At 49.2% G+C, this 14,579-nt stretch overlaps 1 protein-coding gene and 1 long non-coding RNA gene across 4 annotated transcripts in view; one reads left to right on the top strand and one right to left on the bottom strand.

Moving 5' to 3' along the window:
• BICDL1 (BICD family like cargo adaptor 1) overlaps nucleotides 1–14,579 on the bottom strand; it is an 80,729-nt gene that overhangs the window by 9,207 nt on the left and 56,943 nt on the right. For 2 of the 3 annotated variants that reach the window (XR_009490961.1, XM_024977771.2), the window contains exons 5-8: nucleotides 9,802–9,981; nucleotides 8,821–9,039; nucleotides 7,695–7,838; nucleotides 2,251–2,381 (exon numbers count right to left, since the gene is read on the bottom strand). Coding sequence is in view for 2 of the 3 variants with exons in the window: in XM_024977771.2 (XP_024833539.1) it covers nucleotides 2,251–2,381; nucleotides 7,695–7,838; nucleotides 8,821–9,039; nucleotides 9,802–9,981 (674 nt within the window). In the remaining variant the exon portion in view is untranslated. The remainder of the gene's footprint in view (nucleotides 1–2,250; nucleotides 2,382–7,694; nucleotides 7,839–8,820; nucleotides 9,040–9,801; nucleotides 9,982–14,579) is intronic. The other variant, XM_024977774.2, reaches the window with a different exon arrangement.
• Nucleotides 4,474–10,386, top strand: LOC112442050 (uncharacterized). Its single transcript, XR_009490963.1, has 2 exons — nucleotides 4,474–5,235; nucleotides 5,823–10,386. It is a non-coding gene; the product is annotated as an uncharacterized lncRNA (long non-coding RNA).

The following is a 14,579-nucleotide window of genomic DNA, read 5'->3' as shown; positions in this document are numbered from 1 at the left end:
AAGCAGAGACATTACTTTGCCAACAAAGGTCCGTCTAGTCAAGGCTATGGTTTTTCCAGTGGTCATGTGTGGATGTGAGAGTCGGACTGTGAAGAAAGCTGAGTGCCGAAGAATTGATGCTTTTGAACTGTGGTGTTGGACAAGACTCTTGAGAGTCCCTTGGACTGCAAGGAGATCCAACCAGTCCATCCTAAAGGAAATCAGTCCTGAATATTCACTGGAAGGACTGATGCTGAAGCTGAAACTCCAATACTTTGGCCACCTCATGCAAAGAGTTGACTCATTGGAAAAGACCCTGATGCTGGGAAAGACTGAGGGCAAGAGAAGGGGATGACAGAGAATAAGATGGTTGGAAGGCATCACCAACTTAATGGACATGAGTTTGAGTAAACTCCGGGAGTTGGTGATGAACAGGGAGGCCTGGTGTGCTGCAGTTCATGGGGTCGCAAAGGGTCGGACACGACTGAGCTGAACTACAACCATAAGGAATGGCAAAGATAGTGTAGGTTTGTGATTCTAACCGAGGATAATTCCAAAATGAACTGGAAATTGAAGGACAACTTGATAGGAGATTCTGACCAGACAGAAAAGGGGACCCAAACGTAAAACCAAAATGGAAATGATGGAAATTACTGAAGAGAGCAGAAGGGAGGGTACAATGGTATATGAAAATGAAAAGGGGAAGATGTGTGGAATCTTAGAGTCAGAAATTAAAATGTCACATTACTTCTTAAAAAAGTCAAATAGTATCTATTTACAAATTCTTTTAAATAAGCTCCTTTTAGCTTTCTGCCAAGTAGCCCTGAGGTAAGGGCAAAGGAGCCTGAGACTGAGGTGAAGGCCAGTGATCAGCACTGGCTGTGATCCTGGGGAAACACCCTCATCTGTAAAATTGGGATTAAAAAGCTCTACTTCTTGCTGTGGCTAGGATTAAAGGATGCTTTGTAAGCAGTAAAGTGATGCACAAATGTTGTTATTAATGTGTTATAAAGCCTGCAAAGCAGATACAATTTTAGTACCCTTTATCTCCTTAGATTCAATAAACAGGACAGATTGAATGTGTGACAAAGATAATTTTCAGGAGGATGGGAAATAAATATGGTCTTTGCCTTTGTACTGCCAAATGTTTTGAATGTACAAGAACGCGTTTATGCATTTCTTCTCTGCCAGAGAAAGTCCAAAACATTATTTTAAAATGACCCAGTTTACTAGAAATTAACAAAGACAAAGAAAAATGTTCAGTGACACTCTGGGGATGCAGTCAAACTCAGAATGTAGGAAAACTATGAATTAAAAAGAGCTGGTTTCTTCAGTAAATGCAAATCGAAAAAAAAGACAGGGGGAAGAGTTACAACCTTTTGGGACATAACAACTAAACAGAGTATGCTGGACTTTAGCATCTGACTCTTATCAAGTATAAAAAGACATTTACGGGACAACTGGGGAAATCTGAACACTGGATACTGGATGATATTAAGAAATTGAAGTTTTTTCATGTGTGATATTTCTGGCGTGTGTTTTACAATAAAGAGTCTTTCTCTGGTAGAGATTTCTGTGAAAATGTTTATGGATGAGATGATATGTCTCGTGATCCACTTTAACATGGTCCAGAAGGGGAGGGGGGAGAAATGGACGGCTACAGATGAAACTACATTGGCCATGCTGTTCATCAGCGCTGAAACTGAGAGGTAGGTAGGTCGGAATTCGTCTTATGTTTTCTACTTTTGTGTATGCTTGAAAATGTCTATGATGAATAGTAAAACAAAAACAACAACAACAAACATTATGTGTGTGTGTGTATATATAAAATGAGATTGGCCCACTCCAGTATTCTTGCCTGGAGCATTCCACGGACAGAGGAGCCTGGTGGGCTCCAGTCTATGGGGTTGAAAAGAGTCAAACACGACTGAAGCAACTGAGCACGCGTAACGCAACTGGAATGCTGAGATATAAGTGAAAACAACAACAAAAACCCATGTAGAGAGCATCACCTCACTGATTTTTTAAAAAGTCCACAAAAACTGTATTGCGTATACACCTGCATACACGTATGTAAAAAACCTGCACAAAATGCATACCCGACTTTTAACAGTAGTCTCTGTGCGGGAAGATGGGATGGGAGTGAGAAATTCCGAGTAGCAGGGAAACTCTTTGAGTTTTATATTCTTCTGTATGATTTAACACCTAAGACTGAGCACATTCTCGTGTTATTTATTAATACCTGCAGTTAAACAAGTCGTGCCCACTCACTTTGCGATGGCCTCGTCTCGGTCCCTGATGGCCTTCTGAAGCTGCTCCTTTGGTTCCTTGTCCTCAGATGTCACTCTGAGTCGGTCTCTCTCCTCCTTCAGGGCAGTCATCTCCACGCTCAGCAGTGTCACCTAGTGGGAGACGAAGGGGATGAACACGGCGCACCACTGCTGCCGGCCTGGGGTGTCTCCCTCCTGAGGGAGAAGAGAATAGGCCCAGGCGGGCTCAGGGCCTGTGCGGGGCAGACTGGTGACTTCCCGCTGCCCCACCCCCCCCACCCCCGCTCCAGGAGGGAGGGACCACACGCGAAGCTGGAGTTCGAGTTCGGTGGACGGGGCGCTCACTCCTCTGCTGCAGCCGGGGCCTGGTCCCCCTGTGCACACCACGGCACCTCCTTCACCTGCAGGCACTCTCTGGGAGCTGCTGAGTGAAGGCCACGTGCGCACCAGGGCCCGGGAACACATTTAGGGGGATAGGGACTAGAGTTTTGTTTCCAGTTATCTTCCACTCGACATGGAACACTGCCCTGTGCCCCACACGGACCCTGGCTGGCCCCAGAGCCTGGGACCTGGTTCCCGTTTCTGTTACAGCACTAGACGCAGCCTGGCTTTCCCATCCTCTTCCTTCAGCTCCCCAGGTCAAAGCCACGGGGAATTTAGGCAGAAAAACATTGTCATCTTTCACTTCAAGCCTCTTACCTTCTCTATGGTCCATGCCTCTGTGAATGGCATCAGAGTCCACTCACAGAGAGTCACCCTTCGGTGGTGAGGCGCCCCTCCTGGTGGCTCCCTCAGTGACCAGAGTTTACCCCACCCTCTGTACACAGCGACCTCTCACACACCTTGTGTTCTGCCGTGGCGAGAAGCATGTCCTATCCATATGTGTGTCTCAGAGCCTGACCAGAAACAATGCTTAATCCCCAAGTGCCTGTGCAGTGGACAGCTGTCATTTTGGGGCTTGTCAAGCACCCAGAATTCCTTCCCATCTGGGGCATTCCTAGTTGCATGGGCCTCGGCAGGAGGCAAAGCATGCCCACCCACTAAGGAAGCCAAAGGAAGAGACCTCCTTTCCTAGGTACCTGGGCCCCTACCTGGGGCTATAGCTCTAAGGGGCACAGCAAACCACTGGCCAGTGGGAGATTACTGCACGGACAGCAAATGGTTTTGTCACCCCACTTCCCATGGCTTCTTCCTGTTTTGGAGCTCAGTTCTCCAGCCTGCCTATTGATTCTGTGATGCTTCAGATTTAATTCCAGTATATTATTTTTCTGCTCAAGTTAAGCAGAGTGAGTTTCAGTTGTCTGCAACCAGAAACCCTGGCTGGTAGAGCTTTCAAAAAATATTTGTTGAATGAATGGAAGGCGGGGAACCCTCCTTCTCACAGTCGATAGAATCAGACTGGAGTCAGGACGCCTGACCCTGCCCTCTTATTAACTATTACACATGCCTTTGACATTTTTCCAAGGAAGGATCCATCCATGCAGATCTGTCTCTCCCACAAGGGGAAAGACATCACCTTTCTGCTCTTTGAGGCCTAGATCTGATCACCTTGACAGTGAAGCTGAGCAAACGCCCCAGGACTAAGGCTGAAGATCAAGCTTCTCTTGAGATACCTTTGGCTCTATAAGCTGAGACAACAGAGGTGCCAGCTCCTGGGGTAGCAGCCACTCAGGAGTAAATCAGAGGACGCACACCAGTCAAGAGGGATATGGGACAACTTGTTACTATATGCAGTGGACTCTGCACTCTCAGGTGTGCGGGAGGGAATGTCAGGGCTTGTGCTCTGTGCGTCCATGAAGGGGACAGCTCTGGTGATGAGCCTCAGGGTGCTGGGCATCCGCAGAGGCCAGGGCATGCAGGTGCAGTGAGCTCTGAGGCAGACAAGGCATCAGGTGAGAAGTCCAGCCTCACCCTATTCTTAGCAGGTTCTGCAGCCTGATAAGCCAGAACTCAAGACCCAGAAAGCACCTAGCAGAGACAGCCAGCCCTCCTCAGACCAAATGAGCCCTGACATGGCCTCGAGCCAGCCAGGTGTTCTGCCAGCTGAGTCGGCAACAGATAAAACTACATGCTAGGCAGGAAATGCCAACGTGTCACAGTCTCCAGATAAAACTCCACAAGAACTTTTTGCTGTGGCCTGGAAAACCTGACCAAGGTAGAGACCGCCAGCTTAGGAGTGACAAAGGATTTACCCTCTCTGAGTTGCACATGAATTCGATAAAAAGAAGGAATAAAAGGAACTATCCCCTGCCATCAAGTTGTCATGAGGATCAAATGAAATAAATAACTTCAAGGGCCCAGCTCAGAGTATAAGTGCCACCCCTTCTCTCCCCTCCACGGAGGACCTTCCAGTTAACAGCTGGTTTATCTGCTGACTTAGGTTACAGCAACCCCTAAACCCACTCTTTCCCATTAAGGTGGGTGTCCTTGAAATTGAACAGCATCAAAGGAAACTTGAGGTCATACATCTGGGGCTGACAATCATTTGAGTGTCTGCTCTAGGTAAGGCACTGCATGCACTAGGCGCTTCAAGAGAAGACAGAGAGGTGTGCCTGACCTGGAGCCTATCCGTGCAGGCGGCCCTCTAAGGCCTCTAAGGGGAAGGTGAGAAGGGAGTGAGGGTAACCATGACAAAGCAGGGCCGGGGACTCCCTGAGCAAGGGAGGCAGGAGAGTTTTGAGGAGGAAGTGAAACCTGATCAGGAACTTGAAGGATGAGGAGGGCTGTGTGTGCAGGGGAGTCTTCCAGGGAGAGAGAAAGACTGGGATAAAAGACCCAGCTGTGGGAACGCAAGGGCAGCCCGTGCCACGCCCATCTGGAACCTACGTTCAATTCTGCTAAAGCAGAGGCAGTGAAAAAGAAACAGGAGCAAAGGCTGGACGGTCGGACACAGCCAGACCGTGGGGCCATGAGGGTTTGAGAATATTGCAAGGGGTGTCCCACCTTCAAGTCGTGATTCAGAAGATCACTCCAGACCATCTGAAGGGTGAGTGGCTAGGGAAGTGATGACCAAAGGCAAGGTGTGAAAGAATGAAGTTCTGAGGGGAACAGTGGCTGGGAGGCTGGAGGAGACATAACGTGCTGAGATTTCAGAGGAGGGGGCACCCAGACCTCATCAGTGAGAGCCTCAGCTGCTCCTGGCTCACGTTCCCCCGAGTGTTCACGTCCCTGGAGTAACTGGCATGTGCTTCAGTCAAGCCTAAAGGAGCCAAATGATGGGGTGAGACTGTTTCTCTTACTCTGCCTCCCAGGACCTGGTGTACTGGCTTGGGAGAACTACTTGTCATGTTGCCCCACAGGTCCTCCTGCCTCCGGGCAGCAGCTCCAGACCCCATGGCCAGCCCTCCCTGGGGAGCTGCAGGGATGGGGCAGAGGGGGCCGGGCACAGCCAGCACAAGGGCAGGAGCAAGTCTGCAGGTCTGGCTTTGGGGCTTTGCCTCAAACAGGTGATGATTAATTAGAACCTGGGCTCTCTTTTAGTTTAGAATCTGGGTAGGCTTCTGAGGGGTGGGGAAGTGTGGGCACTTCACCATCAAGGTCCCACACACCTTTTACCTCTGGCCTCGTTTCCAGGACAGAAGAGAACACTCAGGCAGGAAAACAGTGGCAGTGGAGGTGGGACCATCTGTTGGGGAGGCTGGACCTCAGCCCCACGTCACCTGAGCTGGGCTCCGCAAAGGGTACGAAGCTGGTCTGACTCCCCTCATCTTACATCCACCTGAGCCTCTCAGGGTCTCAGGGCACAGGCACGAACTGAGCTAACTGCAGGAGGCACCCCTGCCCACCCTGAGGCTGCCATTTCCACAGCCCTGGAAACTCCCCCTTCGTCGCCCACTGCCCCGGGAGTCGGAGTCCCTCCTAAGGGACACTCCTGGATGACGCAACTTGGCTGAGAGGTCTGTGGCTTTGACTGAGCCTGTGGGTACTCATAAGCCCTGGCAGAGGCCCAACTCTGTATCTTATGTGGGACTGAATGTAACCATCTGCTTGATAGGTTTTTTTTTTAAAGGGAATCCATAGGAATTGACCTAAATCAGTTGTCAGTTGAACTTTTAAGGAAAATTCTCTGGTAGAGATGACTTCCTAAATATTAATTGTTCCATAGTAGACTCTCAGCAACCTCTACCTTATGTTTCTGGGTCAAATAATGCCCTCTCGGGCTTCTAGAAGCAACAAAGCGGCTTTTATTAATCCAAATAACTTTAAGGCCCACTTTCTTTTGCATTTTATTCTACCCGTTTGGAAGGTATGATCCCTCCTGCCGCCAACCCTTCTGGCTAAACGACCACCAGAGGGTCTTAGGTTTTAGGCACAAGAGTATTTTTGGCTGTCCAAACCTACTCCCCAGGGCTTGGTCAGGAACAAGATACAGCTTTCAGTAGCATCCTTCTGCCCTTCTTATCTGGTCACTCACAAAAAGAAGAGAGCAGTGATGACTTGTCTCCCAGTATCTTCCAAGAGAATAATACCAGGAAGTCTAATGGGTACAACCCGAAGGCAGAAGTTTATTTCTGTAAGTTCCATTACATTTAAGAAATACCGAATGAAGTGAAAGCCCGGCTTAAATTCCATCTTTCAGCAACCTCTTCCTGTAGCAGGAAGGGAGGACTAGCTTTGGACAAGGAAAGAAGGGGGCAGGGTTTAAAGGGGTACCTGTCTGGTGTGCCCTGCAAATGGGACAGAACCTCCATACAGGACTTCAGTCAAAAAGAAGAGCTTTTATTTATCTCCTAGGTAGATTTTAGAAGCTCCTTTTTGGGTGGGGCCGCTCCTAAGCCCTTTAAAACTTTTCAGATGAGAATACAGATGTCCTTCTCTGGTGTTCTCGAGAGATGAGATCACGATCAAACAGGAAGGGAACAGCAAAAGCAGCAGTGCGTGCCTCGAAAGCTGAAATACGGCTGGCAGAGGTGACAGCACTCACAAAGAGCTCAGGCCCTCAAGGGATCAACTGTCCCCTGGTTTGCAAACTTCCTGCACAGAAGCTGCTGGACAAACTTCTAAATGTGTCTTGGGAGCTGTGGCACTCTTAACTATCAGAGTCCACATGGTTATTCAGGCTCTGTAGAGGGCTGGGAGTCCTGAAGGAAATGGAGAGCTGTTCTTAGTTGTGGCGGGATCTTTTTAGTTGTGGCATAAGGGATCTAGTTCCCTGACCAGGGAGCAAACCTAGGCCCCTTGCGTTGGCGCATAGTCTTAGCAACTGGACCACCAGGGAAGTCCCTTGGCTATTCTCATTCCTAACGATTTCACTGTGGTCTAAACCTGAGGACTGACTTCTCTTGAAGACACCCAGCTCATCTCAGCTTCAGGTCACTACCCCTGAGAGTCCGACCATCAGAGGAGAGCCCTTCTCAGAGAGACATGGAGAGGGGGACTCACAGGGGTCCCAGGGAGCAGGAGCCCATGAACATCCTGCACTGGGCTGAGGACGGGGGTGCTCACCTGACTGTGCAGCCGCTGCAGCTCTTCCAGGCTTTGCCTCAGTTTACCCCTCTCTCCCTCCATGAGTTCCCTCAGGGCTCTCGAATCCTCACTGGTCTGCCTTATCTGTTCTTCTAAGGAGTCATCGTCAATTCTCCGGGCGCTCTGACAGCAGAGTCAGCCGGCCAAGCAGAGAGGTGGTGAGAGTGGAGGGGAGTGGGGAGATGGTTAATGGGAGAGATGAAGAGGGGAGGGGAGCAGGGAGACGGTTAAGTTTGGGGAAGAGCAAGGTGGGGGGATGGGAGAAAAAAAGAGAAGCAGAACGAAGAAACAGAAGGTTAGAGAAGAGAGGCTGTCTTGCTCAGTTTCGACGTGCAGACAATAACTAGAAGTTTGTTTCAGGCTTTGGAGAAGGGAAACTGCACACGCCAAGAGCACACCCCTCCACCAGCTCGCTCTCCCACGCTGGCCCAGCCTCCGCACTACAGCGCGTCCCACGAACCACCTTGGCAGGACAGCCACCTTTTCATCTAGCTTCACCTAATACGGGGAGAGAGACGCAACCATCCTGCAGGAGGAGGAACCTGATGAGAAACAACAGCCCTCGAGCTGTGGGTGTAAATGGAGGGGGAGTCTGGCAGGAATCTGACACGAAGCTGGAAGAAAGGCCTGTCTGCCCATGGGAACGTTCCTCTTCTGCACCAGAGGAGCCGTGTCTGGAATTCTAAAAGGCCCGGCTGTTGATCGTTTCAACTTTCCGTGCTCACGTCTAGCCTTTGAGCAGAAAGCTTCAGATCTTTTAAGTTTGCCTATTCACGATTACCTCCACCACCAGGACCAGTGGACAACAGAAGAGCAACTTGCAGTTTTTACCAGGATCCAAATTTCTACATTCACAGCCTCCCAGGAAAGTGCTCACACTCGAGGCCCCGAGGCCTCATCCTCACCCTGAGCCTGCAGGGAGGGACTCTGGGGGCTGATCAGTCCCTGTGCCTGCTCCCCTGTGGGAAGTGAGCTCCGACAAGGGCTCAGAAGGCATTCTTGCAGACTTTATTAGATTCCGGGTTCCAGGGCTAACCTCACCCTCTGGACTCAGTTTCAGCCTCCAGGCCCTGCGGAGCCCGGAGCACTCAGTGCGGCCTCTTACCGTGGGCTCCATGCCATCCACGATGCTCTGGATCAGTCTCTTGAGCTCGTTCAGGGCAGTGCGCAAGCTGCCGGCTGGCACGTCCTTGGCCGATGACGTCTCTGAAGACTCATCCATTGAGGAGTCCGTGGAGACGGCCGAGTCAGCGCTGTCGCTTCCGCGCAGGTGCGAGCAGAGATAACGGACCTGGCAGTAGGCCTCCCAGAGCTGCAGTCTCAGCTGCGGCAAAGAGTTACCCCGGTTAGGGCTCCAGAGCGGAGAAGGCGATGGCACCCCTCTCCAGTCCTCTTGCCTGGAGAATCCCAGGGACGGGGGAGCCTGGTGGGCTGCAGTCCATGGGGTCGCTAAGAGTCGGACACGACTGAAGTGACTTAGCAGCAGCAGCAGGGGCTCCAGGGAGATGGCCAGCACCGTCTGTCTCTAGCACACGAGTCCAAGAGTCTAGTTCCAGGAAAGGTTTTTTTTTTAATTACTTGTCCCAAGAAACATGTACTTATTCTGGGCCCCGTACAACTGCGTGTGCTTAGTTGCTCAGTTGTGTCCGACTCTTTGCGACCTTATGGACTGTAGCTGGCCAGGCCCCTCTGTCCATGGGATTCTCCAGGCAAGAACACTGGACTGGGTTGTCATTTCCTTCTCCCACACAACTGCACAGACTCCCGGTTCTTATATCCTCTGCCCTCAGGTCCCTCCCAGTTGCACATAAAGTACTTCTTGATATAGTTAGTTACTTTTGGAGGAAGTCCCCATATAATTAGGGGAATGAGTGGTCACGGGTAATATGAAAAGAAGCCGATCAGGTGGATCACGAATGTTCCAGAACCCTGTCAATACCAGAGTTCTGAGGCTGATTAGTCAACAAGCATTTCCTAAGAGGCCGCCTCAGGACATCTCCAGCCAGCAGGCCGAGGGGCTTGCACACGTGCAGACCACGGCACCCCAGGCGTGGGGTGAGCGGGAGGGCCGGGGGCACGCCAGCACCTGCTCTCTCTCCTGCTCCAGCTCCTCGGCCTCCATGCTCTGCTCTATCTCGGACAGCAGGGACGCACTGGTGGCGGCAGAGCTCTGCAGGCTCCTCTCCTCGGTCAGCTCCTCCACCTTCACCTGCAGCTGCCGGTAGGAGAGCCGCACCTCCTGCAGCTCCAGCTGGCTCTGGTGCAGCTTTCGGGGAGACAGCAAAGGGGGGTGAGGGGGCCAAGCCCCAGCTGACAAACCCACCCCGAACCTGACCATGCTTCTGGAACCTGCCACCAATTTACAGGAAAACACAGAGTGGAGATGGCACTCAGGGTATGCGGTTGGTAAAATCCAGATGTGGGAAACTACAGGACAAACAGTCCAGCTTCTTCAGTAGATAAATTTCAAAAAGAAAAAAACAAAAGGGGAGCCTACAGATTAAAAGAGACTTAAAAGACATATGACCCGACTGCCACATGCAGGCGCATTTTAATTTGTATCTTGCCTCAAAAGAAAAATATGAAAAACAATTATGATATTATTAAGATAACTGAAAACTTGAATGCTGACTAGATAGCTGATGACATTAAAGAAATATGGCTAAATTTTCTAGGTGTACTAGTCCTGTGTTTATGTTTTTTAAAGTTCTTATCTGTAAAGTATTCTTTACTTACAGATGAAATGACAAAAATTCTGGGATTTACTTCAGATTTTACTTCAAAATAATATGAGAGGGGAGCAAGTGGATGTCATGGGGCTGGCCAGGGATGGATGGTGTGTAGATATGGACAGTGGGGTACATGGCGTGTCATTGTACTATTCTGAGTTTGTCTGAAATTCTCCAGAATAAAAAGTTGCACACACAAACCTACAGGCAGACAAAATAAGGCACCATTAGACTCTCACCAGAATGGCTAAGAAAAATAATAGTAACAGAATAATAATATCAGGTTTTGATGACAATGTAAAATAACCAGGATTCTCACTGCTGGCCGGAATGGAAGATGACGTGCACCTCTGGAAAACTGTTCGGCAAGTTTCTAGCGAGTGAAATACACACGTGTCTTTTGATGCAGGTGTTCCACTCTTAGGTGCAGACCCAGTAATAAATGACTGAAATGTACATGAAAGACAACCAGGGCGTTCACAGCAGCGTTATCCACAAAAGCCACTCACAGGAACAATCTGAATACCAATAAAAACAGAATGGGTATGCTCACATCCTGCAATACTGTACAGCACGCCACAAGAGCACGAAGAGCACAATGCTTCTCATGCCACAATGGGGGTGAGCTTTTCAGACACTGATGTTCAGCAAAAGCCAGACACAAAACAATTTATAATGTATGATTCTCTTTATAAAAGGTTCCAAAACTTGAGATAAAAGAGATAAAAGTTAGAAGAGAGGTTTGCTTTTGAGGAAGAAACAGTGCGCTGACTGGGAGGGTGCAGGAGGAAGATTTATGGGTGCTGACGATGGGTTGTCTTGACCTGGATGGTGGTTACACAGGTACCGATAAAAGCTTCAGTGGGCTATACACCTAAGGTCTGTATGCTTTACTATATGCATGTTGTACTTTGCTGAAAACGTGAAGGGGAAAAGGGTTGTTTGGAAAGGAGCTAGAGGTGGAATCTGAAGTTACATCTGGGCAATAATACCAAGAGTTCCCAAACTCACGAGAGAGGCAGTCTCACCTTACTCACTGATTACAGGTGAAGCCCTTAGCGGGGGACAGATTTTAGGAGCACGCGTGTGATAGATTTCCACAGCACACGCGGCTCAGAGGAGGAGAGCGACACCCGTGTAGAGAGGGGACGGCAACGCAGGCATCACGACTCATGGGCCAGGGCTCCTTCCCTGTCTTTTGCTGCCACTGCCTCACCCCTCTCTGCATTCTCTGTGGCCCCTTCCCTGTGGAGTCCAAACAGGGCATTTGCCACCTGATGAGGTTATTACTGTTGAATGTAAAGGGAGACTCCACCATGGCTGCTAAACGCCACACTCTTACTGGTACACCCCATCCCTGCACTTACTTTCACCACAACAGCCCCGAACTGCAGAATCAGTCTGTTGGCTAGCTGCTGTGTACTGTCCGCACGCTACGTACAGGAGCAGTGTTTCCTACCTCTGTAACGTGAGGGCTGCTCACCTCCCGTCCCCCGACTGAAAATACACTTTGGGAGGTGGAGGTGGGGAGAAGAACTTCCTGGGATTTAAATTTAGTTAATCCTTTAATAAAATAGCATCTTCGGTCACCCCTGTTCATTAAAAAGACGGAACGCCATACTCTCTTTTCCAGACTATCATTGACGTAGGTCTGTGGCTCCTGCAGAGATACAGAGCCCAGGGGCAGCAGGCAGCAACTCGAAGCTCTGTGGTTCTCATGAATGGAGCAAGCTGCCTTGCAGAGCCTTCAGCTATCCCTCTGGGTGCCCTGGGAGCCTCTCCTCTGCTGGTCAGTATCAGAGAACATTTGGCTAATGGCACCAGTGGTCTGGGTGTGCCTTAACTAGGAAGGATTTGAGCCTGGCTGCTCACAGAATGACAAAGGACTTGGCAAGCCTGCCCTGCATGGTTCCAGTGGGTCAGCAATACCTGCTGGTCCAGTGGGAACTCCTCCAGCTCTGGTTTTGAGGAAACTCAGAAAGAAGAAATTAGGTTGATTTTTTTTTTTTTTTAAGATATGCCTAGGAAGCCTTTGGCACAATTACAAACGGCATATTAAATTGACAAAATGCTTTGCAATTATTTTCTAGACAACTTCCATATACATCTCAGCAGGGGAAGTTCAGCACTGACAAGTACGAGTTCTTAGGCACTGGACATTAGTTCAATTCCTCACGCACACTCAGAGGTGCTTAATTACTTGTAACAGCAAGAGAACAAACACCAGGACAGGTCTGCCCTCTCTGGTCAATAACTGATCCATAAATAAATGCAGAAAAACTAAACCAACGAAGAGTCTATTAAATACAAGAACCTTTTAACATATGAAATATCACCCTTTATAGGACAAAGATGAAACTAAATGTAATTTATATGTCTGACCAAGGAAGACACCAAATGCCTTGTGTTTGAAGAGTTTGCGAAGTTCGAGCTTACAACACTAATGCCCTTAAAGTGGGCAGAGGTCGGGGCACTCTCTCCGTCTTACGCTGAGGGAACTGAGATGGCTGATATTAAGTGATGTGCCTAACGGCACATACCCAGAGTCAGCGAGGTCTAGACTCCAGGTCATTTGTTTCCTGGGTCCCCACAGGGAGCAGGGCCTGCCTTCTCTGCTGATGACAGCCACCCACTCCTTGGGACGAGGCCCCTGCACACATCTGTAAGACGCTCACTGTTATGAAACAGAGCAGTTAAGTGGTCCTCTTGAGGGACAAATCCTTTACTGGGTATTAAGAGTTTAGCAAAATGCCTACTTTTTCAATTTCCTGGGCCCTCAATAGTCATTTTTATCCCTCTCAGACTGAAAAAAAAAAAAAAAAAAAAATCAGAGCTGCATTTGATCAGTGTTTTAAAAATCTGTTTCTGACAGTAGAACCCCAATTACAGAGTGAGCCAGATCAAAGGGGGCTACTCTGCTTGCGGCAGCCTGTTGCCCTGCCCGCTCAGCCATTCTCTCATCCTGTGTCTGAGGAAAAGGATTAAAACCGGGGGGATTAGAAACATTCCAAGGCCACTAGCTCTACAGTCTACAAGTCTGATTCAGGACCATTCACCTACTCCCTGAGCGAGCCGAAATTTCTATTTCTGTACAGGCCATTTCAGCAACAGAACTAATTAGCAACACCTTAAAGAGTTTTATATGACTAGAGGAGGAAAAAAAATTACAAATAGTTGGGAAAGAAGAGATTTCAGTCCATAAACGCAGCTTTTCCCAATGCAGAGGTCCCAAGGTGGGACCTCCCTGACCTGATGCAAGCGTTGCACTCCCATTCTTGAAGAAGCCCAATCAGGAGGCAGCGCATGTGCAGGGGGCGAGGATGTGAACGAGGTGCGACTGGGGACTCTGGCTGCCGAGAACATACAGCCCACGTGCTAGCCAAGTACTACACAGTCCACACTGGTCCTGGCTCTTCCTCACCCCCAGGTCTCCCATTCTTGATCTGAAATAAGGACTTCTCATTTGTGAATTCATGTTGAACAAAAGTTTTTTTTTTTTGTTTAGGCAGGGCCATTTCCCCATTTTTCTTTTTCCTTCTCCTCTCCATACTCTACCTCGGCAACCCTCAGGAGAGCACCTGATGGGGTAATAAACGCTGGTGAGACACTGACTTGGAGAGGCACGTGATACACAGGAAGTCATCACTGAGAACCAAGTAAAGCAGGCAGGAGGGCCCCCTTCTGGATTCTACCCAGGACTTACTACACTATTTAGGACAGAGAGCTCACCTTTCTTAGCCTCAGTTTTAGAACATCTGCAAAAATACTCTGTTCTGTGCAGAGCAACCGACAAATGTCCATGGCTGTTATCACCGTAAACTTTAAAATAAGAGCAAACTCCTTTCCATTTTGAAAACTGATGTGAGGCTTTAGCCAGCATCATTTTCTGTTCCACACTTACTGAGGCCCCGCTTTACACAAAGTTCTGAGCTGAAGGTATAAAACACAGAAAAAATGTTAATTTGCCCTTAAAGAGGCTAATCACTCAGAGGGCTGTTTAACTGATGGTATCACATGACCTTAGCCTAAGATGTTTCCTCATCCCACGACCCAGGGTTTTCCTCAACAGCTGACTGCTGAGCCCAGGGGCCTTCTGCAATCTGGTCTTTGGGCAGGGACCCACCTGGCACAGGAC

Source organism: Bos taurus, chromosome 17 (assembly GCF_002263795.3).
Source record: "Bos taurus isolate L1 Dominette 01449 registration number 42190680 breed Hereford chromosome 17, ARS-UCD2.0, whole genome shotgun sequence".
In the NCBI taxonomy this organism is placed as follows: Eukaryota; Metazoa; Chordata; class Mammalia; order Artiodactyla; family Bovidae; genus Bos; species Bos taurus.
Note: the sequence above shows the minus strand (reverse complement) of the source record. Positions and strands in the feature narration are given on the sequence as shown.